Raw genomic sequence first — 26,802 nt, 5'->3', positions numbered from 1 at the left:
GGATGGAAAGATATCAGCAGATATTCCGATCTACGGAACTGTGCTGTCCTATTGATGTATACCTTCAACGCCCTCCTCACATCAAGGGCGTTTCCGTGGGGTGTTTAGGGTTTGGGCAAAACGTGGGCAGCACGATCTCCTGTCGTAGGTGAAACTGAGATCTGACCTTTGGAATGAAGCCAGGAGCGATCCGGAGTACAACTCTATTCTTATGGAAGGTGCAGAGGTGTTTTAGCACTGATAGAGCCTGAATCTCTGATACCCTGCATGCTGACATGATTGCTATGAGGAACGTGACTTTGAAGGTGAGTATTCGCAAAGGAACCGTCTGCAGAGGTTTGAATGGAGGTTTTTGTAGTGCGGTCAATACTGTATGCAGGTGCCATGAAGGAAATCTGTGCACTACCGGAGGGCTAATAACGGTTGCCCCTCTTAGAAATCTCTTGAGCAACAGATGTGACGCTAGAGAAACCCCTTCGTCTACAGATAGAACAGATGCAAGTGCCGACAGTTGACGCTTGAGGGTGTTAGGACGTAGACCCTGGTTAAGACCCTCCTGGAGGTACTGCAGAATATGTGGTGCAGATGCCGTCATAGGATCGGTGTCGTGAGTTGTATACCAATGTAGGAAAGCTGCCCAAGTGGATTGGTATATCCTGAGTGTAGACAGTCTACGTGACGCCAGGATAGTTGCTGTTGCGTCAGGTGAGATCTGTAATGCTAACAGCCTGCTCTGTTCAACCTCCAGGCGACTAGTTGAAGCCAGGCTGGGTCTGGGTGGAGGACCGGTCCCTGATGTAACAGGTCGTGGCGATCTGGAAGTGCAAGCGGGGTTTTGACAGATATCTGGACGAGGTCTGCAAACCACGGTCTTCTCGGCCAGTATGGGGCTATTAGGACCACCTGTGCCTCTTCCCTCCTGATCTTGTTGAGGACTCTGGCTATGAGAGGAGTCGGTGGAAACGCATACAATAGAAGCTGTGGCCAGCTCGCCGTCAGTGCGTCTGTCTGTTCTGCCGCACGCGTCTGGAATCTTGTAAAGAATCAAGGGATTTGATAGTTTGCGTCCGAGGCAAAAAGGTCCACTTCTAGTTTTCCAAATTGCTGTTGAACCATCAGGAAGACACTTCTGTTGAGTGCCCATTCCCCTGGGAGTATCTGACGTCTGCTGAGCCAATCCGCCCGGTCGTTCATTGCCCCCTGCAGGTATTTCGCCGTCACAGATGTAAGGCGATGCTCTGCCCAGGAGAGCATGGACGTTGCTCCTCTGCTGAGGAGTTTGGATCGGGTCCCTCCTTGCCTCATTATGTATGATCTGGTCAACGTGTTGTCTGTTTTGATCAATACATTGGGGCAGTGAAGACTGGGAAAGAAATGCTTCAGCACCAGATGAGCTGCCCTCAGTTCCAGCCAATTGATGGACCTGGCTGCCTCTGGTGGACTCCAACGTCCCTGTACGAAAAGATCCATATAATGGGCACCCCAGCCCCCGAGGCTTGCATCTGAAGTGATTATTGCCCGGGGCAGCTCCTGTATCGGGATCCCCCTGGACAAATTTGAGTCCTGATGCCACCAGGTGAGTGACTGACGCACGTCGTGTGGCAAGGCAACCTTGTGGTGTCGTCTGGAGGCAATGTCTCTGGAATTTGATCAGAAGATGTTGCAGAGGATGTGAGTGAAGCCTGGCCCATGGTGTAACTGCTATAGATGATGCCATCATTCCGAGTAGTTTTGCCAGGCGCATCAAGTCTGATTTTGGTTGTCCGCATATGGAGCGTGCTAGATCGGTGATGGCCCGGATCCTCTGTGGTGCCAGCGTTATAGTTTGTGCAGTGGTGTCTATCACCATGCCTAGGTGTATTAGTGATTGTGTGGGGTAGAGGTGGCTCTTTAGAACATTCACTAAAAACCCGTGGCTCTGTAGGAAACTGAATGTAAGCTTTAAGTCTTTGTTTGCCTGGGTAAACAACCGGGACCTGACTAGTAGGTCGTCCAAATAAGGGGAAATATGCACCCCTGCCAGGCATAGACCTGAGAGTGCTGCTGCCAGCACCTTGGTGAAAATTCTGGGTGCCGTGGCCAGCCCGAATGGGAGAGCTTTGTACTGAAAGTGTTCGTTGTTGTATGTAAACCGGAGCAACCTTCTGTGTCTGGGGTGAATTGGAATGTGCAGATAGGCCTCCTTGAGGTCTATGGATACCAAATAGTCGTGGGGTTGGAGTGCCTCCCTGATTGAAGCGATTGTTTCCATCCGGAAAGTCTTGCGCTTCAGGAACTGGTTGACAAACCTGAGGTCGAGCACCCCCCTGAACGAATTGTCCTTTTTTGCCACCAAAAAGAAGAGGGAGTATACTTTATTGGGACGGGTTCTATGGCTGAGATTTGTAGAAGGTGCTCTATTTCTTCTAGGAATGTCCCGTGTTTTTGTGGTGATGTCGGTCTGTGAGAGAAGACGAAACGTGGGGGTGGATACTGGTGTAACTCTAGTCTGTATCCATCTTTGATAATGCTCAGGACCCATTTGTCTTTTGTTGTTGTCTGCCATTGGTTCAGGAAGTAATTGAGTCGACCGCCTACAGGTACAGAGTCAGAAGCGTTGTTGTGGTTGACGCTGCTGCCTAGTCTGGTAGGATTGTTGTCTATTCTGGTGGAATCTCTGGGGAGGCTTCTGGTTTTGCCAAGGAAAACGGGAGCCTCTGAAATCCCTCTGTCTGTTACTAAAGAAGGGCCTTGAGCCACAAAAGGAGCGCATCTGAAAAGTGGGGGTATAGCGTCGAAATGGCCTTTTTTCGTCTTTACCCTGTGAGGGCATCACTTTCTTTTTATCTTTATTGTCCACCAAAACTTCTGCCAGATTGTCTTCCCCAAACAATTTTCCGCCTGTATATTTAGCCGTGGCTAGATTACATCTGGATGCATTGTTCGCATCCCAGTGCGAAAGCCATACCAGGCGTCTGGCTACCACTGCCGTGGCCATAGCCCTGGCTGCAAATTGTAAGGAGTCCATGGTAGCGTCTGCTACGAAAGCGATGCAGCGTGAGATTTTAAAATGGACTTTCGTAACTTGGAAACCTCTAGGTCTTGATTTTGGGCTAGGTCCTCAATCCACAGCAGTGATGCCCTAGAGAATACTGAGGCTGCCACCGAGGCTCTTATGGACATTGCCATCGCCTCATGCACTCGCTTAAGTGCCAGATCTGACTTACGCTGTATCGGATCTTTGAGATGAGCATCCCCAGCCCGTGGCAAGATGGAATGTGATAGGAGAGCAGTAATAGGCCCATCTATGTCTAGGGCTCGCAACTGCTCCATGACACTGGGTTCTAAGGTATACAGTCTATTAGCCCAGTTAGTCCCCCTTTTGGGGTATAGCGGTAGTTCCCACTCCTGTTGAATATTAGTCAACAGCATAGGTGGGCACGGAATGCCCTTAGGCCCAATCTTTACGGTAGGCAGCACCATAGCCTGTCTGGAGGATGTAGGTTGTTCCTCAGAAGGAGCAGTCAGCTCCAGGGAAGCGATCACCTTTTTTAACAATGGTTCAAAATGAACAGTATGAGCCTCTGTATCTGAGGCATCAGTCCATTCGCCGTCATCCCTGGACCCCATAGAATCGGTTTCTGATAAGGGATCCTGGTGATCCTGCTCATAATATTCCCTACCCACGGCCACCAAAGTCGGGTCAGGGGAAGGCTGTCTGACAACGTGGCGTGGCCTCTTACATGGGGGGGCTGCTAGTGGCAGAGACTGTGGGCGTTGTGGGGTGTCACTTTAAGTGGTGGGACCTCCTCTAATAGCGCCTGCTTAAGTTGTTGGATTACATCAGGCGAAGATAATTGTGCCAGCGTCATCGAAGAGGTTATTAAGGAAGCTGGCATAGGCTGAGGAGAGAGTTGGGGTGGAGAAGCGGGGGGGCCATACTGCATGGGCTTCCATCACTTCGTTGTCCTCCGACCTGCTGTCCTCCAGCTGCTCCAGTAGATGGCGCTGGACTGTGGGCTCTATCGAGCACGCCTCTTGTGTGCCACTCAAAATGGCTGCCACCGCATTTTCAGCGGGAAAACTTATTGGGGAGCTGGAGGCAGTAGGCACTGGCGAAAACCTCACCTCTCGCAGCAGGCCTCCGCCTCGAGTGTTCGAATCAGAAGGGCGATGAGAGCTATGCCGCGATGTAGTAGTGAAATTCACACTCTGACGCGAGGCTTCTTGCCTATGCTCCGCCATATCCAATGTCTGCAGGGAACTGACCGCAGCAGGAGCTGGGTGCGGCCCTGATTTTTTGTGTCCCTTCTTTTTCTCGGATGGCGGGACAGACGGCGGCCGGGAACTGACTGCAGCAGGAGCTGAGTGCTGCCCTGACCCCTTATGGCCTTGCGGGGAACCGACCACAGTAGCCACTGTGTGCTGCCCTGTTCCTCTAAGGGTTTTTGTCCTGGCGGTCTGAGAAGATGGTGCTGTTTCCATATCTCAGACGGGAGAGAAAATAGGGATAAGAAAGGAAGAATAGAGATAGTAATTCCCCCCCCCTTTTTTTTTTAACTAATTAATACAGAGTGTACGAAATCAAGTATAGAAAGAACGAAGGAAAAAGAGGAGCCCAAGGCTGATAGTCATAGGAGTTAGAGAAAACAGCCAAAGGTTGTTGCCCGAGCTAAGACAGGAACAGAACTGGCATCACCTCAGTAAGAAGGGGAGGAGCCAGGAAAAAATTATGACAGGTTCCTGTCTCGAGCTGATTGGGGACTGTAACCATGTGGAGACCTCACTGTCATCCATGAAAGAAATGGAATGTTGGTCACTTACCGTGAAGGGTCTTTTTCTGGCAGATGAAACCCACATAGCCATGCCTCACCCTGCCCTCATCCATTCACTGTCAGTGCATAGGTTCTTCCTATTGGGTTACATGTTACGCTGTTCTGTTTTTTCGGACACCGCCCAGTTGTGCGTATATGTTTTTCTAAGGTTTTACTCCACAGGTCCACAGTCTTAGGACTGGGCCAGAAGGGAAACTGAGGAGACGCTGAGAGGGATAGGCACCTTTCATAAACTACACTTCCCAGGATTCTTTGGGGGAAACCATGACTGTTTAAAGTGGAATAAATGTCTGGTGTGGATGTGGCCAGGGACAGCTTTGGTTTAAATTTGGGTGGGAAACTACAGGTGTCTGCTGTAGAATAAAAAGGTGGGGGAAACCCTGAAAAATAACGATATTGTTAACCATGTTTTCCTTTTGGAAAGGAAAGGGGCTTTCCCTCTGCTCAGTGCCCACCTACCCAATCTCCTCCCGTCTCTTCCCTCTCAAATAACAAGACGTGCTGTACTGATCTTGTTTTAGCAAGGAGGAAGCAACAGTATTAAGTATTGATATAATTCAGATAGTCAATTTAAATATGTTTGATTTACTTTGCTATTTTAGTGAAGTTTCCAATGGTAAATTATTTTCTTTTGCTTCTGTTTCTGTGAATATGTGAATACAGCAACATAAAATATCTATAATTCTTTATCTTTGGAGATGCCAGTCCTCATTGTAGGTATTGCCACCACTCACCAGATACTTAGCAAATTCTTCCAAGCTACACAGGAAGTGCATTGGACTGTGAAAGGCCAACCCAAATTGTGTTTGCATTTTTACAAATTTGTATGGCAGTACAATAACCTCGGAGAGGAGGTGATCAGCTCCCCTGGTGCATTCACTGTAGCTGCCCAATTTCCCCACTTTTTAAAGTTTGATAGAAGTATCTGTTGGCTATAGGTACGTTCTTTGCCTATTAGTGAATTTAAGTACAGTTAGCAGGATGTGTGTGGCCAGGTCCAGCTTCTCATGGAAACAGCAATATAAGGCAAAAGTACACTTGATTGCTGCTGCCATTTGACCATCCACGAACCAGGCTGGATCTAGGAACATCCTTAAGCTGCATACCTGATTTTTAAAAGGGAACGGAACCCTATCCAGAAAAGGTTTTTTTTCCTGTCTAGTTTTCACAAAGGTTTCCCTTCCTTTTGTAGAAGATGCCTCTCAAGCAGCAGACCCAGTGCAGCCTCTAGAAAAGGCAATCATTCTTCAGCTTGGGACTTTGCTGACAGCTTACCATGAGCTGGTGCAAACAGCCTTACCCCCGGGGAGCTGTGTGGACACACTGCTTAGGAGCATCAGCAAGATGTACACCATCCTTGCAACCCTTGCAAAATACGTGAGTGCTCTTGACCTGGAAGCATGAGGATGGGGTTCAAAGGCCTCATTATCAGGTTCTGTAATCCCAAATTAGCCTGAATGCCTAAAAACTAGTGATGAGCTACTCTCTCTCTTGAGAGTGCAAGTGGGGCATAGATCAAGTCAGTAGTATATTTCTAAAACACACCGTGCTATCTAACATGATAGATATCTAACGTACTGTAGTAACTTTTTTTTAAAGTACTTTTAAAGTTGTATTTTGAAAAACATAGCCCAGCAATTCAGCCTAACACAACAATAAATCAGAATATTAAGGCTCATCAGAGAACTAAAAAGAGAGGTGTTTTTCTAAAGGTGGGACCTGACCATGTTAGCCAACTTGGGTGGAAAATCCCAGGTGGAGGGCACCTCTACTAAGAAGGCCCTGAATCTAATAAATTAACAATGGCCAAATCTCAGATGAAGAGGACACTGATGCTGATTGTAAAACACAAACGCTGACATCAGCAAGGAGGTCCAGACCATTTGAATTCTGTAGCACGGAGTCCCTATTACTCATGTACCATGTCCTCTTGCATTACTCTTGCAGTATCTCCAAGTGTGTCGAACCACAACAGGGGGGATTCCAGGACGGCTAGAAAAGCTGGTGAGTGTTACCTTGTATGCTGCCTATTAATAGTAGGTGCTCAATAAATGTTTTATTTGCTGTGATTGTGGAATGAATGAATGAATGGCATCATCTCCTCTCCTAGGTTAGGCTCTCTGGTTCACACTTGACCCCACAATGTTATACCTTCATCACATATGTGCAGGTAAGACAAAAATGATTTTCTCTTTTCACACTTCCATTCCCAAATTGTACATCTATTAACCTAGGAAAAATAGCATTTATGTGGGCTGAAGGCACAGGATGCATCAACCTTACTGAAGCCAAGCAGCTTTGGGTCTGGTCAGTGCAAAGAGGCTCCACCTGTGTTTGCTGCCTTGAGCTTCACAGTTGCAAAGACTGCTTTGTTTTGTGTTTTAGTGAAATCTGTGATGCTGAGGAAGCTAAATTCTGTACCCATACAATTTCTTCTGCTCATAAATGCAGAGAATGCTGTTCTCAACAGCAGGGTTCTCGGTATTCTCTAATGTTAATAGAGTCAATGATGTTTTAAATCTGGGAGGTATTGATATGGTCACTTATATTGGCACTATCCTAGCTTTTCATTTATTTTCAAAATTTACATAATGTATTTTTGAGGGGAAACTGCTGTATTCTGTGCAGCAAAAAGTTGCGTTTTAAATATAGTGATGTAGTCATTTAAATTAGTGTCGTGCAAGCACTGCACGCAGATAAACTCTGTCCACCATTAACTAAGGAGTGCTATGAATGAGGTTTGAGTATTTCCGCAAAACAGTATTAAGTTTGCAAAAATGGACTTCTTCAGAGTGAGGGCCATGGAAAGTTCAATGTGAAGGAGATCAGAACTGGAGTAGCCGGGGTGGGGGGTGAGGCAGCAGGACAGAAAGATAGTACGAAGTCCAGCAATGATCTTTCTTTGTAAAAAGGACTTCCTCTTTGCATGAATTGCTTCCAGTTTAGATACATATAAATGTTTTTACCCTCCTAATCTGCATCTACAGACTCAATCGCCTAGCTTTCCCTGCCAAACTTCTCTCTTCACCCCAGCTGAGTAGCCATTTTCCCCCTAGTCTGCTTTTTGCTGTCTCCTTTCAGAATATCCAGAGTGAAACCCTGAGCTTTGCAGGAGAAAAGAAAAAGAAGAAAAAGGACAAAGCAATGGCAGAAGTGTCCACAGTCATGGTGAGCAAGGTTATTTGCTTCTGTTTTTGGATACTGTATATATAGTGCTTGGGCAGAGATGTATGGACACTCATTTAAGTTTGATTTGTTTTGAAATGGGTGACTGGCCTGTGAAAGGCTGTTGTTGTTGTTATATCCCACCCTTCCTCTTCGTAGGAGCCCAGAGCAGCAAACAAAACACTAAAAACATTCTAAAACATCTTAAATACAGACTTTAAAATATATTAAAACAAAACATCTTTAAAAATGTATTTTTTAAACAACTTTAATAATATCCTTAAAAGTAATTCCAACACAGACTGGGATCTCTACTTAAAAGGCTTGTTGAAAGAAGGTCTTCAGCAGGTGCCAAAAAGATAACAGAGATGGCTTATATAGTGGCTTATTGTGAGATACCCTATAACTGTATACTATCACCCTATTTAACCTGCTCAATACTTTTCTTCCCTCTATAGGCCAAAGTGCTGCGGGAGACTAAGCCAATTCCAAACTTGATTTATGCCATAGAACAATATGAGAATTTTCTGATCCATCTATCAAAAAAGTCAAAGGTAATACTCGAAGAACATAGCTGCAACTTTTTGGCATTCATTCATTATAAATATTATGCAAGTTGATAATAAATTGAATTATTATTTATATTGCACTTCAAAAACTAAGCAGTTTAAATGAAGGACTGGCTCTGCAACTACTCTCACAATCTTTTAAAAAGCTAATCATTTTTCAGATGCATTTGTATATGTAATTGGTATTCTTCTCAAATACTTTGGAGTAGTGAGTTAAGTCTGTTTTCTCTTGCTTTTTGAGACTTTGGTTAGTTGGCCTTTGAACCTTGTGCCTGACTGGTGGAATAGTAATTTTTAGGTGGTTTCATTATTGATCTCTTACTATTGGTTGTGTTCTGTAATTTTTAATATGACTACTTTAAGGTCACTTGTGATGAAAAATAAAATAGTAACTTGGGCTTTTTGCTTCTATGTTAAGTATTAGATAAGCTATGGCTGTAGGAGTGCAGACTTTAACTCTGACCATCCTTTTGGCTGACTGCTGCAGGTCAACCTAATGCAATATATGAAATTGAGCACCTCCCGTGACTTCCGCATCAATGTGTCTACCTTGGAGAGCGCTCTACAGGAACAGAACACTGAAGATACAGAGAACGAGCCAGATAACGACCAGGTCAGTACACAATTTAAAAGGGTGTAAGTTAGAGCTGTGCTTACTTTGGTGCTATCACTGCAAACCTGGACCCCCAATGCCCCTTCTCTGGCATGCATATGGAGCTCAGTCAGTTGTATGCTAATCTAGAGAGGGAATACCAATTTACTGTACACTAGCAATGTGTATCAGGGGTTATAGGGTACAATCCACTCCTGGTCCTGCTAGGAAGCAAGGAAAAAACATGAATATCTAAGCAAATGATGAGGAACTCAATACACATATCCTTTTCTATCACCTCTCAAGCCTTTTCAAGCTGGAGGCAATAAACAGAAGGGTACATGGGAGATTTCTTAGAGCAGAAAGGTGCTTTGTCTAAGTATCTTCAGTAATTCATGGAAAATGCTCTGGTGCGTTTACTGCTGGACTTTATTTTCATCTCTTTTAGACCATTGCATCTGCACAGTCCAACAACAGCCAGGAACCCAAAAAGAAGAGGCGACGAAAAAAATAAGAACTGCCTTACTAAGTTCTGGCTTAGTTATGCTTGCTTTGCAAAGAATTAATGAACAAACATGACTGTCTCTTTTCCAGCCTGGGCTTTAATTAGGTATCTGCTTGCCATGCAAAATATATGGAATTCCCTGAGTGCTTGTACCATAGTAGCTTACTGAAGAACCATCCTGGCACAGCCCAGTTAAAAGTGCAATCCATCCTTCTGGCCACCTCGGAGAAGAAAGGGCAAGTCTTGTGGAGTGGGTGGGTGTCTTCTAGGAGGATTCCCTGAGCTAGTAAGTTACCCATCAGATGAAGTCTCATATCTTATTTTGTTTCTCCAATGAGCCTTTAGTTATTTTGAGAAGTTGATATATATCCAGAGCTTCACCTGAAATAAATTAAGAGTCATGTTCCTTTCACAGAGATATTTCTTTTCCCGTCAAGGCTACATAACAGATAGTGAAAAACACTTTTAGATCTACTTGTTGCTCTATAAATACCACTTGTCCTAGCAAGGTGGGAAGACAGTAGAGCGAGTAACTGACACCACTGTTTTTCTCACTATTCTTAATCTGTTCCAAAATTGCTGGTATTATAAGAGAAAGGTAGAAAATATTCCCAAATCCATGGTATTTGCATTTTGCCTAAATATTTGCTTTAAAGGATTCCTACAAACTTAATTTAGTAAAATACATGAACTCTTACTGTGTTGGTTTCTTCCCAAGCTGTCATAGCTGGAACATTATCACAATTGCATCTCAGTAAATAATTAAAAAGCCTTAGCTGTGTAAACACTCATTAATTCATACCAATTAAACAGTGATTATGTCAAGTGCTGAACACAAGTACCACTTGTGAAACAAGATATCATCTTGAAGTGTCTGTAGCACTCTGAGAAGGTGCATTTTAAAGAATAGTCAGTGGTTGGATAACAAGACTAGAGCTGATGGAGTGAGAGCTAGCAATATGGCAAAGCCAGATGTTGCAAAAAGGTTTCCCTATGCAGCTTGAGAACATATCACAAAGCAGAAAAATGGTACGATGGCAGTAATTTGACCATTGAATAGGACATCTCATAGTTATTTTGAAAGTGGGGTCTCCCTCTGTCCATGACAAACTAAGGCTACTTGCCTAGGAGTAAGCACAGAAATCAGCAACGTTTACTTCTGGGCATCCATGATTGCACTACATAAGTAGGTAGAACATTTTGCATTCAAAGAGGCAAAGATCACCTATTTGGTCACTCTTTTCTCCTGTGGTGAAGGGGGCAGGAAAATCCAAGCCCATCTCCTGCTCTCAACTGGAGAAGGGATAATACCCAAGTAGACTCTATGGTAACTGCAAGGTTTTAAAAGGACATTATGTATAAGTCCTTGGCTGAAACTGTACATTGACGTTAGCACACAAGACTAAAACCGGGGCTTAGTGCAAATGAGCAAACACATGCATTCCCAAAGTGCAGATCATGGCTGCTGTGCTTCCCACGACTAAAACATGGTTTAGCTTAACATTGTGTCTGAACCCAGCCTTGTGGTTTGTCTCAGTCCCACCAAACAACAAGCAGAAAATAAAGAACTAACTATAGTAAGATCGTGTGGTTTGTCTAGAGTGAGATAAATGATGAGCCTGGGCTCAGATGCTGTCCTTAGCCCTGAGTAGCCCAGGAACCCATTTGCTGGTGCTGAAGCAGGGCAATATATAGATTTCCTATTTTATAGGAGTACTGTTCCAGTAAACAGATATTAGTAAGTAGTAGCAGTACCACTACAAGATTCAGGTAACGATTCTGTGACAAAGGGAGGTTCTAGCTCCTCTAGGATAAAAAGCAAGTGGCACAATACTCACCCTGGGGGATGTTGTATCTTCTTTCCATCCCCGTTGGGTTAGATGGAGTAACACAATCCATAGTCACCTCTTTCCTTAAGCACTGATCAATGTCCACAGCACTAAAGAAGGCCACTGACTGAGGCAGATCATGAAGACCCAGTTTATATGCAAATATGCATCTGAAAATGCAAGCAGTGGAGATTTAGGAAATTATTGCAACAGGTGCCAGCTTTAGTTGTCACATCAATTATAGTTTTCAGGCGAAAGCTTTATTTTGGGGAAGCAGGCATAAAAGAAACCCATTTTAATTATCCACAGAAAGAAAGTTTGGGTGTACACACACACAAAATAAATTTCACGGCGAGAGCATGAGAACAAGGCATCCATCCACTAAGTCCTGCTGCCTAGCAGAGGCAAGGAACCACGTGATCAGCTTTTCTAACTATCCTCCACTTGCTGGTCACTCCTTATTTTCTGTTCATGGCAAAGCATGCAGACAGAGATCTGACAGAAATAAAGAAAAATACTCCTTCAAAAGAAACGCAGATCTTTCCCAAGAACTGCGGGAAAGGAGACAAAGGCATAGGATAGCATTCTCTTTCGCTTCCTCTGCTGAAGTGAAAGTGCTTACAACATGAAGGTGGAAGGAGACCTCCAGGTGGTTGCCTGGCACAGCTGGACCAGAGGAGCACTGGGGGGAAAAAGCTGCAGAGGTAGCAGACCTGGTTTAATACACTGGGGCCTGCTGTGGTTTAGGCATGTGCTGAGAACTGTCAGCTTATAGGAATATACAAGCTTTGATTCAAGTGGAGACAGTAGTGCTAAAAGCCTTCCTACCCAGGGATTTGGCGTAGAAAGAAACAAAATGTGGAGTTAATCCAGTGCCTTTGGTGCAGGGGCTGTATACCTTCACAGCACGCCACACTGAGTTTGTGCCAGGCCTTCTCTGAAAGGGAGAGTTGTATTAGTTCTCGGGATTTGTGAAATACAGAGTCAACTTTCCACTTAGAGGTCAGATCAATCTCCTTCAGGGGAGCCTGTGGAGGGACTGGATGGCAAGAACGCTAAGTTGGAAAAGGAGCAGAACTCTGATCAGGCTTGAGGAGTTATCACGTATAGTAAGAGACTGTAAGGCTGGCTGCTTTGGAAAGTGGGGAGCGGAGGAGAGGAGGCTGAGGCAGTGAAGTCTCATCTGCAATGGTCTCTTAGGGGGTTTCTGACAGAAAATGAGCCATGTCTTATCATCGGGCAACAATCAGTTGCTTTAGTCTCTCAATAAATTCTTCCTCCAGAAATCCAGGAACAAAGGCATCTGCTGCTGAGACAGATTGGGAAGAAGTCTGTTCGGAGATTGCAGGACATGAAAGGGAAAAGCCATGAGAGCGCTGCTGGATCAGGGAGAAGGTGCATCTAGTACAGAATTCTGTTCTCTCAGTGGCCAGATACCTATGGGAAACCTGCAAGCAGGACCTGAGTGCAATAGCACTCTCCCCACCTGTGATTCCCAGCTATTGGTATTCAGAGGCACACTGCCTCTGACAGTAGAGGTAGAACATAGCCACTGCAGCTGTATTTTAGTGGGAGCCTGATGGCAACCACTGGGGCAAGCAAACAGCACCAAAAATATTTGGAAAAAATCACCACGCCCCCAATGGATGTGGAGGACTTCTCCACAATTGCAAATGGAATGAGTGGGTCCCTGCCTAAAATAGGCACAATCTCACAGGTGTTGTTAAGGAGCTAGATTCCTTTCAGATCTAAATGGAGAGGATCACTGAGGAACTCTGTGCCAGGCAGTGGGTAGAGAATCCCTTAAGCTAGGCACAGGGGTAAACTGTGTGAGGGATCCGCCAAGGCGTCAAGAGCCAGCATGGCTGGGTTCCTCACATGGTAGAGGCTCTCAGGAGACTCCCCAGCAGCAGAACTTCTTCACCCTGGTGTCATCGCAGTTTTAAACAAAATACATTAGAGCTGCTTTCTTCTAGGAGAATCCAGCTTTCTGGGAAGAGGGGAGGGGAAGACAGAAAACAGTCGGGAGAAAAAGGACTTTCAAGAACTAGAAAGGACAAAGCCCCACCTTTTTTTCAAATGAAGGAATTTCAGAGGCAGAGATCCAGAGAAGGGGAAAAGGCCAAAACAGCAGGAAATGGATGAAGGCTGAGAAGGAGCTCTGTTCCTCATGAGGCAAGAAACTAGACTGAGGAGTAACACACAGGTGGAGGATAGTCACATTGGTCCTTGCTTCTCCCAGGTGGAAGGAGGGCTTATGGCTTATTAGGGAATCAGTGCATCCTGCATTCCATCCAGAGGATGGAATTCATTAAAAGGGTTTAGAAAGCCCCACGACCCCAAATTTGACACCCAAGCTTGGTATATGTGCTTTTCCTATGTATTTGTTTCTCCAACTGCTTCATATACATTCAGTACACAACAGCCTTGGAAGGCAGGTAAGTATTATTCCTCAATTACAGACATGAAGGTTGAGACTGAAGAAACAGCAGACTGGAAGAGATTTGAACTATGGCCTTTGTAAACATCCTTCATGCTCTTAAACACTCTTTCACTCCCAGCTATTCTGTTGTTCCCCTTCTTTATACGGATGAAGAAGCAAGTTCTGGGTAACTGTGTTTATATGAGTAATTCATTTCGGGTTATCTGTTTACCTAAATATCAAACCAACAATCTTCCCCACTGATAATCCAGAACCCTTCTTCTTTTTCTTCTTTGAATTTTGTAAATGTACGGTATTTCCATTCTATTTCTTTATTTTTAAACCTCCCAATTGCTGATATTGTCATGGTTCTGTGGCATTAATAGGCTTCAGTGGATCTATTGCAATGTCATCTTAATAGGTTCCTCCAATAAATTCTTGTCTTTATCAGATTACAGAAAACTTTCAAGCTATTTCCAACTGAATAGATACTCTAAACATTAGTGTGTTGAATGGCCTGACAAGAATGGTGCTTACCGTGTGAGGAGGTTGGTGATCTGTAGGGCTAGAGCTGCACGATAGCGGTCCTCACTCTGAATCAGGTAGCGCACTTCATCGTGGATGCTGATGCAAAAGCGTCCATCAATTTCAAACTCCTCAAAAAGCCATTTCATTGACACGAGCATCAGGTGCAGGTAATCCACAGCAGAGCTTTGGACCACCCAGTTCACTCTGCTGGTTACAAACTAGAAAAGACAGAAAATGTTTTCCAGTGCAAACGTCTTGCTTTTCTTTGAAAGATCAAGACTTTCTTCTTGACTGACTAGATCCTGATAAGCTCAGCCAGTATATCAATATACACAACTTCAACCTTTCTTGGAGCCTTATCTCTACTGCCCCATATATACACTTGCTGAACATGTTTTTGGGGTGACTGATGTTTTAAGGCTCTGAAGCTTGCCTTGCTCATAGGGTTACACTAAAAGCAGTTGGAGGGGAGGTAAATAGGTTATTACAACACTAGTTCCACCACAAAGCTTGCTGCATCAGTTACTGATAACCATAGAGCACAACTGCTTTGCAAATAACATGTTTGTAGAGTTACTAGCTACACAGTTTTTACTATCCCTCCTTCTGCAAATACCTATGTTTCTTTCTGTTACTGTTATGCAATAAATTACTAACTCATGTAAATCTTCCCTGGCTGGTTACTTAGAGGCTATTTTTACTCACTGCAGGCAGTGAAAACCTGTAATACAGCGCACCTTCTTGAGCTAGAGACCACAGGATAGGCTACCAGAAAGACTTCAAAGAGCTTAGTATGTACAGGACATCAGCCTTGGGCTTTCTTGACAATCATGGACCTGCAGAGCAGGAGGGGTGATAAGAATACACCTTTTCCCCCTTAACCTGAGCAATCACAACCACACAGTCACCATGTGCTGTGTGGCATGAAGCACGTCATGGAATAAGCCTGACAGCCAGAGTTTTAGCTATATGCCATTTCATACAGGCAGTTGGAGAATGGTTAAACAATTTTGCCACTCTGAGCTCCTACTGGGAGGAAGGGTGGGATATAAATCTAATAATAATAATAAAGTGAAACATTTTGCTACATGTTGCTGTCCATTGGCTAAACACCTGTTTTCCCCTTCTCATTGCCATTAATAACATAACTCCAGTAAAAGCCCTCACAACTGGGCAACGACTACTACCACCCAAACTAAAACACACTGTACTGAAGCACCAGCTGGGGTTCAGCAACAAGGGTTTTTTCTCTCACCTCACCCTTGACAGCAGCTGGCTCCAATGCTCTGCTGATGCGGCAGCCCAGCACAGGTGTGCAAGGGGATTCCGACATGGCAATACTTTCCAATTTATTGAACATTTCAGACTCTGTCCCACTGGCCCATACTCGTTGGTTCACCACATCCCACTTCCTCCTTCGAGACCTGCAATATGGAGAGCATAAGAGCTGAACTAACTGTTCAGCAGCAGACCTGGGTAGCCACAATGAGCTGCCAAGCTGCAGGTACCAGGGTGGTGTGTGTGGGCTTAATCCTTCACTTGCAAAGCAGCTGCTGATATTTTTCTCTGCAGCATGGAGAACTTGGCTGGATCCTCAGCGACATCTCTCCCCATACCTTGCACATATTTCGCAGCAGTCTCCATAGATCTTTAGTGACCAAACAACTTAAAGCAACCAGCAAAAGTATGAAGGAAGATTCCCTGCCTTGGTTAATTTAAGTGCTCGAGGTGGAGGGAGAAAAAAATCAAGTTAATAAAAAACAAGTCATTAAAGCCCAGTGGCAGGGTTGGTCTGATAAATGCTTTGTCTCAATAGCAAGCAGAACTGGAACTGGGGGATCAGAGTTGACAAGAAGGGGTCCCCTCAAATGACACTTCAACCTTGCCTAATTTGCACAAATTGTACCTCGACAGCAAATGGGAACAGATAACCTGCTCTGGATATTGTTCTCTAGCAACAAAGAACATTTATCTCAAAGACTTTATTTTCTTTGGGAGAAAGGGCATGAAACAGATTGTCCACAACACACTTGGGTTCTGGCATCCTAGACCTATCCCTTGCAAAGCACAACAGACTTTTCCGAAACTGAAAGGAGAATTGAATAGCTACAGTGCATAGTCCATACAACCACAGAAGAAAAAAGCACATTATATGGGGATATTAGGGATAGACTTTAGCTTCCCCTTGAAAACAAAAGCACGTTTGTAGCCCTTATGGTTGCAAACGTAGAACTGAGTGCTCAGTGACTCCCAGAAGCCACAATGATGCCCCAAATAAGGTTTCCAGTGGTCAGGGGTCTCAGTGGCTCACATAACCTTTTGTCTTTCTTCATGACAAGCAGAAGAACTTATCCAAAATGTGGATAATCTATACAGGTTTTTGTGGTGAGTTTAGATGACCATAGGACAGAACTTTGATTTCTTAAAGCTCTTATTTTATTTTAGTGCCAACAGCCCTGGCTTCAGCTCAAGCACAATCTTCTCCTAACCCCACCCCACTCCTCCACAAACATACATTTTTCCTGCTTCTCTCTTTATCCGCCGCACGTCTTGCAGGGACACAGAACCATCCTCTCCTTTTTCTGTGGGGATGCCCAGCTCTTTCACCAGCCATTCCCCTTCTTCGGACAGGTAGCAACTATGAGAGAAATACGGAATAGGATATTGTAAGGGCTGGGAGGGCCTCAAAACTGTAAAAAACAGTCTAACACTTAAGCAGAGCTAACATTCTGCCAGCTCTTTTCAATTCACACCACAGTACAAGCTGGAGCCAAGAAGGTGCCCAGAGAGAGAGCAAAACAGCCTTTTGGGGTGGGGGAATGGTTCTTTCCAGATAGCTCTTTCTGCTTGCAGATTTTACATGTACTTCAATTTTTAATAGCATTTTTTGTTGTTTAAAAATGCACTGCCTAATTAACAGGGATGCCTTTTAACTGATAAAAAGGTTTTTAAATCAAGGTTGCAGTCTCTATTACTGCAGAGCATGAACATGATGATATCCAACTGATTAATCAGAGGGTAGGTCCTTCCTGGGTGGGCCCTTCCCCAAGTCAGCCTTACCGCCGAATTCCCTTTGTGACAGCATACATCTGGCGGGCCTTTTCGCTGGCCTGCTGCTGTGTCAGGCGATGGTTGAACTGCATGAGGAGCCGCTCTGCAAAGGGCTGCCCTGCCCCATAGATGCGCCCGTAGTTGAACACTTTGGCATGCTCTCGGCTGATCCCCACTGTGGAAGCCGTCTTGCTGTGCAGGTCTGTGGCATTGCTCTTCTTCCCCTGAAGGGTCATCCAGCCAAAAGCTGTGCAGCCTGCGGTGGGGCAAAGAAGGAGTTAGTGCGGTGTCAAGGCAGGTTTGGCTAAGCGAACTCAGGGCCGCGTGTGTGGCTGCAATTCTGCGTACGAACAAAATATGGCAAGAATAAAATTTATCAGCTCAGAACCTCAGATTTCATTTAAAAACAAGTTTCCAGCCCTTATGGTTGCAAAGATATGCTGAAAGAAATGCCTGGCAAGATCTCAGAACCCAGATGGGTGGCTGAATAAAGATTTCCACTGGTCAGGGGTTGGGCAAGTCAGTGCCTTGCTTAGCGCCTTGCCTTTCCCCATGACAAACAGAAGAAGCCACACAAAATAACAGAACTCTTGCCAACGTTCTTTCATTTTCATGATTCAAACAGATTTCAGAATTCAACATCAAATCTTAGGTGGCTTTATTAAAAAAAAGAGGACAAATTCATAGAAATAGATCTATTGGTGCTAGTGAAGTTAGCAGCTGCCTGCATCAAGGTTGCCAGTCACTGAGGAATGCAAGCAGGTCCCACTATTAATGGTTGGTTTACCAGGCTGTGACAGCTGGAGCTTTTGGCATGGCTAACTCATCACAGCAGATTAGCCACAGGCTTATAATGGAACACAATGTTACAGAAAGATGGTATTCCTTTCTGTCATATGTAAATGGGGGAGCAAATACATGGGACCATCTTAAATCATTCTACAGATGCACACTGGCTTTAAGATGGTGCTAGGAGCTAAAAAATGGCATTTTAAACTTTCTGCATTCTCGATGATGACTCATTTATAATGATGGTTTCATGTTATAAAAAATTACAATAAAATACCTATTTCAAAAACAGTTATTTATTCGCTGTGATAGCAAAATTGAACTCTCAACTTCATGGGCAATAAGTATACCCCTGACTACCAGATGCTGGGGAAACATCAGGGAAGGGCTGTTGTGAGTTGAAACACTCACCATGCATGCCAGCAAAATGAGCTTCTCCCAAGACAGCTGCTATCCAAAGCTCCTGGGAATCTACATCTGCTCCAACCAGATGGTAGCCAGGAGGGACTTGGACCATGGCTTTCAGCTCACTGCCCACCCGGTCAGCCTGCAAGACACAGAGAATGCAAGAAGAGTCCTGCTAGATCAGGCGTAGTCCATCATTCTGCTCTCATAATAGCCAGCCCAGATGCCTATGGGGATTTCAATCTCTCTCTCATTAAGAATAAAAAAGTATTAGACGAGACATACGTACTCTGGCATTACTGGCTGTCAGCCAGGTGGGCTCCACTGCTCGACGAGTTACTGTCCCAGCAGTTACCACCTGTGGCAGGATGGCTCCATAGCTGTTTTCCTCATCATAGTCTGGGTGCCTAGAAAAAAAAAAGTCAGTGTCAGCCTCTTTCAAACCACACAAGGAAGCCAGGCACTGGGTCTGCTAGTGATCAAGCAGCTACTTCACAGGGAGCGCTATGAATGCAGGTAAACTGACATGTTACACAGAGGCAAAGAGTTCTAAAAGCCTTTGCTGGAGTAGCTGCTCAGCATCTGTTCATAAATGTTCACCACTCTCAATTGACCATTATACTTCAGGTAATCTATGCCTCTAAAATTTGCTTGGAATCTAATAACCTCTGTTGTGGCCTTTGTTCTGCTCATCCCTTAAGCAGGCTGGTTGGACTTGCTCCTTTTAAACGTTGCTGGATGAGTATTTTAGTTTTAGTTTATTGCTGTTTCTATTTGATTGTAATGTCTTTAGGTTGCATCTATTGCTAGTCCTGCTCAGAGTGGACACACTGAAAAAATATTTATTTATTTATTACATTTATACCCTACCTTTCTTTCACCACAGAAACCCAAGGCGGCATACATGTGGTTCTCAGGCAGTCCATCCAGGCTGTGACTTGATCCAGCCCTGCTTAGCTTCAGCAAGGTGGTGGCCTCATGTGCCTTCAGACCATAGTTAGTCATGCCCATTCATTTCAGTGGGTCTACTCTTGAGTGGGACTAGCACTGGATACAACCCTTTGTTATTTTATTTTTACTGTGCAAGTTGCTATGAGGCAATTGAGTGAAAAAAATGCATCTAATATAAACAACAACCTGGTAGACATTTCTGAGAACACTCAGCTTTCACTTAAGAAAATAATCAACTTCTCCCACCACTCAAAAGGTTCTCAAGGATTTGTAGACATGCATTTTGAAAATCTACAGCAACAGCTTGGCCAGTGTTCAAGGAGCAGAGTTTCTTGTTCTCTTTAACGTTCTCCCTTTCACCTTTTGGACCTCCAAGCATGTTTCCCTACCTATCTTAAATGCCCTTCATTTACACAGACCATTACTTGTGTCCCCACACTTCTTGCAAAAGGGGAAAGCCCCTTCTGCAAAAACTAAAAAAGTGTCCATTTCAAAGCAAGAGCATGCAAGCTGATTAATTTTATGGAGTCATAGGCAACTGACTTTTACTCAGGGTAGACCCATTGAAATTAATGGACCTAAGTTACTCATGGACGTTAATTTCAATAGTTCAACTCTGAGTAAAAATTACTTGAATGGAAAAAAAGTTTTATGCTGAAAGAATAATTGGGGTCTTCTTGGGGAGGTATTTGAATTTCCTTGGTTAGAGCATCAACAGCCCAAACCGAAATGATTAAACCCAGAGGGAAAACTACAGGAAACCTGTGTACTACTTTACCTTACCTTTCCTTTAAGGCAGAGGTAGTTAACCTTTTTTGGCCCAAGGGTCACATTCACCCTTGGCCAACATTCCAGTGGCTAGATGCCAGTGGTTGGCACACTTGCATGTGCTCACACACATTTATCTGATCTGTGCAGATCAGCTAAGAGGCAGGGGAGTTATCATTCCCTTTCCACTCCTCAAATGATGAATCTGATGACAGGGGAAGAGGTGATTTACATCCCCATCAGAGCTCTGCTCATCACAGTGCTATGTCTATTTAGTTCCATTTTGCTGCAGCTAAAATTGGAGGCCCAGGAGAAATTGTTTGGTTAGCCACCCCTGGCTTTAAGGTAACCAAACTTGGATAGATGCAGAATGAACATATGAAGGTGCCTTATTCCAAGGCAGGCTACTAGCTCATCTACTCACCAACATATCCTTAATTATATTGTACCTTTGTTCGGGTTTTAGTTATAAGTCACTTTGGTAACTGATCTTGGCTGAAAAGTGAAGAATAAATAAAATAAAAGCAAACAAACAAAAGCCAATGGCCTTAAGAACATCTCCACAAACGTACCTGGTCACAGATCGAGGCAGCTCCCCTCTCTTCAGCCATACCACCATCTGGGAACTGCCAGAACAAAAATGTGAAATGGGGAAGCCAGGGAAGCTTACTTCAGAAAGCAAACAAAGCAGAAGATTTTTTTTTATTTATTTTTTGCATTAGCCCATGCCTCCTTGTCTGAGCATACCAAGTCTCAAGTCACTAGCAGGCCATGGAAGGAAGTGCTAAGCCAAACTGGCAGTATTTCCAGGGCTCAACAAACTCAGTAATGAGTTCGCCAAAAATAACCACCCTTTCCCCCGCCCTCACTATACCTAGCACAAAAATCCCCTTCCATGAGTACACTGCAAATTGAAGAGGACTCGAGGGGCTACTCTCATGCTGCAAAAGTTAAAATATATAGTTTGGAGTAAAACATACAAACTGGATGAGCACATGGCAAAAGAAGCACATTTGCCTAAGTTTTGAAAACAATTTAAATTATGTCTGTGCACAGGGAGGGAAGACTGCAGTGTGCAAACTATCATGTACAGTCATCAGGAGCGGATATCTTGCAACTCTGCAGACTTGTACTTGAATTTGAGGAGACCCACCTCACCTGATTCGTTTGTGAGCATTTCTCCAGAAGGAGATCTTCTTGTTGATTTCAAGGGCTTGTGTCCCATCTGTGGCCCCTATGCCAGCTTTCAGGGTGCCATCCTCCATCTTGGGAAGGAAATCCTTGGCAAATGGGCTTCCAACATTGTTTTCATTCCCATCCTTTTAACAGCAGGGAAGGGAAGTTTGATTTGGTTCAAGACATCAGCTATAAAACAGGATTAGCCAGCATAACCCTCCCCTCTAGAATACATGAAGTTGCCTTACACTAGCTAGACCATTAACTGTCTAGCGCAGTAGTGTCTACCCTGACAGGCGGTGACTCTGACAACTAGATTATGGCCCTCTTAACACTTGTGAAATGTTAAAAATGCAATGTCTTGGAACATGTGTAGATGGCCCTCTTATCATTTGTGAAATGTTTAAAAAAAGATGCCTTGGGGCATGTGTAGAATGTCTTTCCCTTCCCAAGGAACAATCCTTAACAACACTCAGCTCATCTGGCAGTACGGATAAAAGCTTCTAGGTCACATGGTGCACGTTCTAGGCAGATATCAACACCAGCACCTCTTGCATACAAATATTTTTGTTCCATTCAGGGGAGAAACATTAAATTTCCAAGATAATTTATCAAGAGGCTGAATCTCAATGGCAAAGGTGCAGAGCCTTGAGAGGTATGTAACACCAAACATGCACTCTTGTTTTTTTTTCTACAGGGATATTAGAGAAAAGAAAACAATCCAACGAAAAACAATTTAGTGTGTACTAAAGGGATGAGTGGAGTGCAACATTCTCTATATATCACAAAGGCTTTCTTGCAGATATGCTGTCATTCATTTTCTAATTTTAAAGTTCAGTTAAACACTGGGCTCTAGAGAGAATAAGAGCTTTCTTCCTATACCCAAGAAATGCCTGCAAAGTCCAAACTGACCTTGTGAGAAAGCTTGAAAAACCAGCACCCAGGAATATTAACTTCATTGTAAGGCCCATTGCCATGGTGATATTCAGGATGGCTCTTTACACATTCCACCTCATCCTGTTTGCAAACCAATGAAGGGTTAAGCTGGACTCAAAGCCAAGATGTACCAAAAAATGAAAAGAGAAAAAAAAGAAAGAAAAAAGACAACTCAAACTGTAGGAATGCGACACCTAATATAGTCAGAGTCTAGAGAAGCATTCCCAAAAGATCTCTGAATGATGTTTTTGCCACCCACTCCACATGGCCTCAACGACTTCTGTAGTATTTAAGAGGAGCAATCATCAAAAAGTTGGAAAAATAGGTTCCTCTCAATCTTTTCAAGAAGTCTTGATGTTCTTTTCAAAATTCTGCAGTGCTTGATGCCACCAATGTATCACGCCTGCTCCCATTCTATTATACGTAACATCAGGGTTGCCAAAGTGGACAAGGGGTTTGGGACATTTGGAACATGCTGCTCCTGCTACCTCCCCTATTAGGCTAGTCCCTCACAGAACTGGCAAATCGCCATGGGAAGATAAAACACCTTTGGAGTCCACTACTTTTATTCAGCACTTCAAGATCCACTAAGCCCACAAGTTTGGGTGATACATGATGAGTGTTGATTAGCTGTTCCCTTAATGAGGTATGCCATTACCTGCCTCAGTTGCTTGTTTACAGGATCTGCATCCATGTCCATCTCCAGGTGGCCAAGCTCTTCAACCTGGCATGAAGGAAAGAGATCTCTTTTACATGTGTTCATATCTTTTGCCAAATGTATTCATTTTCCTGGCCCCCATCTAACCAAGGGCCCTTTACTGAAAGTTCTACCATATGGGGAAAAAACAACTCCTTGCATATAGAAAATTAGTAAGGGTTCTAGCTTTGCTTTATCTATGACAGGCTAGTTTTCCAAGTTCAGGGAGCTGTCTTTTTTACCATGGAGAGTAATGAAATATGCAACTTCCCCTATTACTTGAAATAGTACAGTTCAGCAAGAGCTGCACCATATAATTCTACTGATCATGTATCACAGTTCTGAGATACACAAATTGTACCTTTTGCCAGAAAGTGCTATTTTCTGTTAACATGAGCTCTTCTTCCAGAGAGGTATCCAGTGAGACAGGCTGTTCTTTGCCTTTCTCCTTGCAGTGTTCCCGGTATAGACGCTCAATAACTCTACAGAAAAGGGAAAGGAGTTTTGCTTTCATTGAATTGCAACCATGTCATAATCATGCCCTGCCTACTTAAACGAATGCTGCAAATTATCCTATTTGCACAGCAGTGCTGAGCTTTGCCACAACATTGTTACCCAGCAAGGAGACTGGTGCAGTGGGCCTGATCATATTAATGAAAGAAGCAGTTTTACTTTTAAGGACCTTGAGCATTTGACACCTTTACTCAATTCTCAATATTAGACGTAGAAAAATCCCTGGTATCTAAGCACACAGAATCTAAAAAATGTAATGCTTAGCCATTAAAACATTTTCTCAGACTTTACATGGCCTGGTTCTTACATATAAGAAATGTTATCTAATCAGGAAACTGATTACCGGGCCACATTCCCAAATCCAGATGACAGCAAGGGGAAAATCTAGGGATCCTAAGTCCTCTTCTGGTGTCATGGAGAATGCAGAGCGGTGACATTATAAAGACTGCACATGGAACTGACTGAAGAGAAGGGAGAGATTCAGGTAAACACTTTAGAAGTCATTCTTGGAAATTTAGAAGTTCCTCCAGACATCCTCTTTATTTGTTCATTCATGATGAGTTGTGTTTATGATAGTGTTGGGGAAGTTATATGCAACTCCATTTTCAATACTGTTTGTGCCTGCAAAAGTTTTGGGGCAGACCTACTGCTTCTTTTCCAATCAGCACTTTCTGCTGAGATCCTGTAACTTTTTATGTCACAAATATTCCGTGTGTGTCCTGCTTTTATTGGGCTATAGCACGCCTCTCCAGACAGCAATAATGTGGTAACATTGAGGAAGCATTGCAGAACAACTAATAAAGCAGAATGATGTGAGGACAGTCCAGTATAAATCCACTATTAATGCACTATTATTGCATAAATGAATGTTACAGAATATACCCTCCCAAAAGGAGGGGAAAAAACAGCCTGGAAGGACCCTTCAAAATGGCAGAGTGAAGTGAAATATACTCTCTCCTACTGAAACCACTTTCTCTGCTTGCCTTTGGAGGCAACTGCTCAGCCTGAAAGGAGCTTGAAATCCTCACACCAGCAGGATTGAATAAATGGGCTGTGAAAGGAGATGCACGTACTGGAGAATCATGGATGTAACCATTTGCTCACATTCATCCCTTTCTACACTTGCTCTCCCAATTCTCCCATCTTTGTTACCTTTGCCTCTCTTCCTTATTCTTCCTTTGTTGTCCTTCATCCCAAACTGTTCAATTTTAAACTATAAGCTCCTTGGGGCAGGGACCTGTCTTTTTTGTTTATGTGACTATATGAAGCAATAGGTATGCTGACTGCACTATATTAAATAATATTGCTAACAATTATTCTAGACACTGGCAACTGTGTTGCTCTCACCTCCCCAGGGTCCTCCTTACCTGAAGGGGCATGTAGGCAACTCAGCGTCTGGAATATTCTCTGGCAGGTTGTCCTTCCTCCCTGGCACCAGGTAGCCCCAGCCATGCTTCTCAGAGTAGTGCAGTGGAAAGCCATCCCAGGTGAGCCTCATGAGCTTTGGGGTCACTCTCATCTGAAGGCTGATGAGGCTGGGCCCAGGGACCCAAGTGGGATCATCCAGCCTCGGGCACAGCTTACGGTACCACCTATGCTGGAGGAGAGCAGCCCTCAAACTCAATGCAAAGCTTTCCTTAAGAGTATTAGCGTTACATAATTGTTATTGGTTATTCAGATTGAATTTTATATTTTATTACATAGAGAGCATTACTATGGAGCAGTATGGAAATTAATAAATAATAATGACATCTTCTTGCTGGAGCATGTTTTACTCAGTTTAGCAAAAGCAACCTCCTCTGTAGCTGATGTTTCCAGGTGGTCTCCTCCTTTTCTTTTAAAGTAGAGAGCCAGTTTCCCAATCAAGATGCTAATGGATGACTCTGGTTGCTGACTCCCTTCTCACTACATTATAATCTAAATGTCACTGATTCAATTACTAGGGGAGCTCAAGTACAAAGAAGCATGCCTCGATGCAGGAAATTAATTATATCTCTGGAGGACTACCATTCCTACCATGCTATGGTTCATCAACCCCTCTGATAGTTAACTGTTTTCAAGCCAAGGGCCTGGTAGTTACACATCAAACTGGGTGTGTGCAGTGTAAAAAGTGGGTGTGGTGAGACCTGCAGTTCTAGAAGGTGCCTTCCAAAGGCTTTTTCCATCAACAGTTGCCTCCCCCTCCCAGATGAACCATAATCTCCACATTCCCAGCTTTCATTTCAATTTGTAGAACCTGATATGAGAGGCAAAATGAACATGGCACTAATCTCATTTTTTGTGAGATACTAGCTTGCTCCCCTCTTTCAGTTCTTACTTTGTTCTCCCAAACACATACATGAAATCCTGCAGACACTCATATTCAGAAAATGAGTGTAGTGCATGGGCAGGTAATTCTCAGGATACTTTGGCCCCAGGCCATTCAGGACTCTAAAGCTCAGATCTAGCACCTTTAACTGAGCTCAGAAAAAAATGGTAACCAATGCAAACAGGTAAAGAATTGAAATAATATAGTCTATCTACTGGCTCCAGTCAGAAACCTGGAAACTACAGTTTTGTAGCAACTGAAGTCTCCAAACTACCTTCAAGGGGAGCCCCAAATACAGTGCTTCAGAGTAATGGAATTTCCAAGGAGTGGAAGACAGTGGACATATTGTGTCCACAAGAGCATAATATAATTTGATGCAGGAGATGAACAAAAGCTCCTAGAAAAGTCACCATCTACTAGGAGATCAAAATATGCAACTAGTAACAAACCCTGGATGGCCAGGCAGGTGCTGAAGTCTCTTTGGCTGCAAAGCCATAGTCTCCTTCAGACGGTCCAAGCACAACCGGCTCTCAGGGACGTGCTGTTCTTCCTCTTCAGTTGGGGGACCAGGATCTGTTCCCATAATACAAGAAATCAGAAAGGAATTATTTTTTCAAGTAGTACATTCGGTGGCAAGGCCATTTCATAACCACGCCAAGTCTTACCTCAGGAGTAAGATACCTTTAGAATCTACATGGCCACAATTATTCCAGAGTCTATAATCCAATGCAGAATTTGACAACTAGCAGTCACAAGCTTATTTTAATCAAAAAGCAAATTTCTA

The 26,802-nt window shown here is 43.8% G+C and overlaps 2 protein-coding genes across 10 annotated transcripts in view; one reads left to right on the top strand and one right to left on the bottom strand.

The window, feature by feature from the left end:
* The window catches only part of FANCI (FA complementation group I), a 52,284-nt gene extending 41,942 nt beyond the window's left edge, over nt 1-10,342 (top strand). For all 5 annotated transcript variants that reach the window (XM_061594778.1, XM_061594779.1, XM_061594780.1 and 2 more), the window contains exons 32-38: nt 6,007-6,191; nt 6,762-6,818; nt 6,925-6,984; nt 7,896-7,982; nt 8,438-8,533; nt 9,036-9,161; nt 9,589-10,342. In XM_061594778.1, coding sequence (XP_061450762.1) covers nt 6,007-6,191; nt 6,762-6,818; nt 6,925-6,984; nt 7,896-7,982; nt 8,438-8,533; nt 9,036-9,161; nt 9,589-9,654 — 677 coding nt within the window. In that variant the 3' untranslated portion in view covers nt 9,655-10,342. The remainder of the gene's footprint in view (nt 1-6,006; nt 6,192-6,761; nt 6,819-6,924; nt 6,985-7,895; nt 7,983-8,437; nt 8,534-9,035; nt 9,162-9,588) is intronic.
* The window catches only part of POLG (DNA polymerase gamma, catalytic subunit), a 29,183-nt gene continuing 10,612 nt past the window's right edge, over nt 8,232-26,802 (bottom strand). For 4 of the 5 annotated variants that reach the window (XM_061594784.1, XM_061594785.1, XM_061594782.1 and 1 more), the window contains 15 exons: nt 26,468-26,591; nt 25,078-25,302; nt 23,559-23,679; nt 23,159-23,224; nt 22,477-22,608; nt 21,547-21,707; nt 20,961-21,014; nt 18,959-19,076; nt 18,676-18,811; nt 17,485-17,731; nt 16,940-17,062; nt 15,680-15,848; nt 14,434-14,642; nt 11,484-11,644; nt 8,232-10,026 (listed from right to left, as the gene is read on the bottom strand). In XM_061594784.1, coding sequence (XP_061450768.1) covers nt 9,956-10,026; nt 11,484-11,644; nt 14,434-14,642; nt 15,680-15,848; nt 16,940-17,062; nt 17,485-17,731; nt 18,676-18,811; nt 18,959-19,076; nt 20,961-21,014; nt 21,547-21,707; nt 22,477-22,608; nt 23,159-23,224; nt 23,559-23,679; nt 25,078-25,302; nt 26,468-26,591 — 2,117 coding nt within the window. In that variant the 3' untranslated portion in view covers nt 8,232-9,955. The remainder of the gene's footprint in view (nt 10,027-11,483; nt 11,645-14,433; nt 14,643-15,679; nt 15,849-16,939; nt 17,063-17,484; nt 17,732-18,675; nt 18,812-18,958; nt 19,077-20,960; nt 21,015-21,546; nt 21,708-22,476; nt 22,609-23,158; nt 23,225-23,558; nt 23,680-25,077; nt 25,303-26,467; nt 26,592-26,802) is intronic. The other variant, XM_061594786.1, reaches the window with a different exon arrangement.

The sequence above is a fragment of the Rhineura floridana genome, chromosome 14, assembly GCF_030035675.1.
Source record: "Rhineura floridana isolate rRhiFlo1 chromosome 14, rRhiFlo1.hap2, whole genome shotgun sequence".
In the NCBI taxonomy this organism is placed as follows: Eukaryota; Metazoa; Chordata; class Lepidosauria; order Squamata; family Rhineuridae; genus Rhineura; species Rhineura floridana.
The sequence above is the reverse complement of the archived record's forward strand: the minus strand, read 5'-3'. Positions and strand labels throughout refer to the sequence as shown.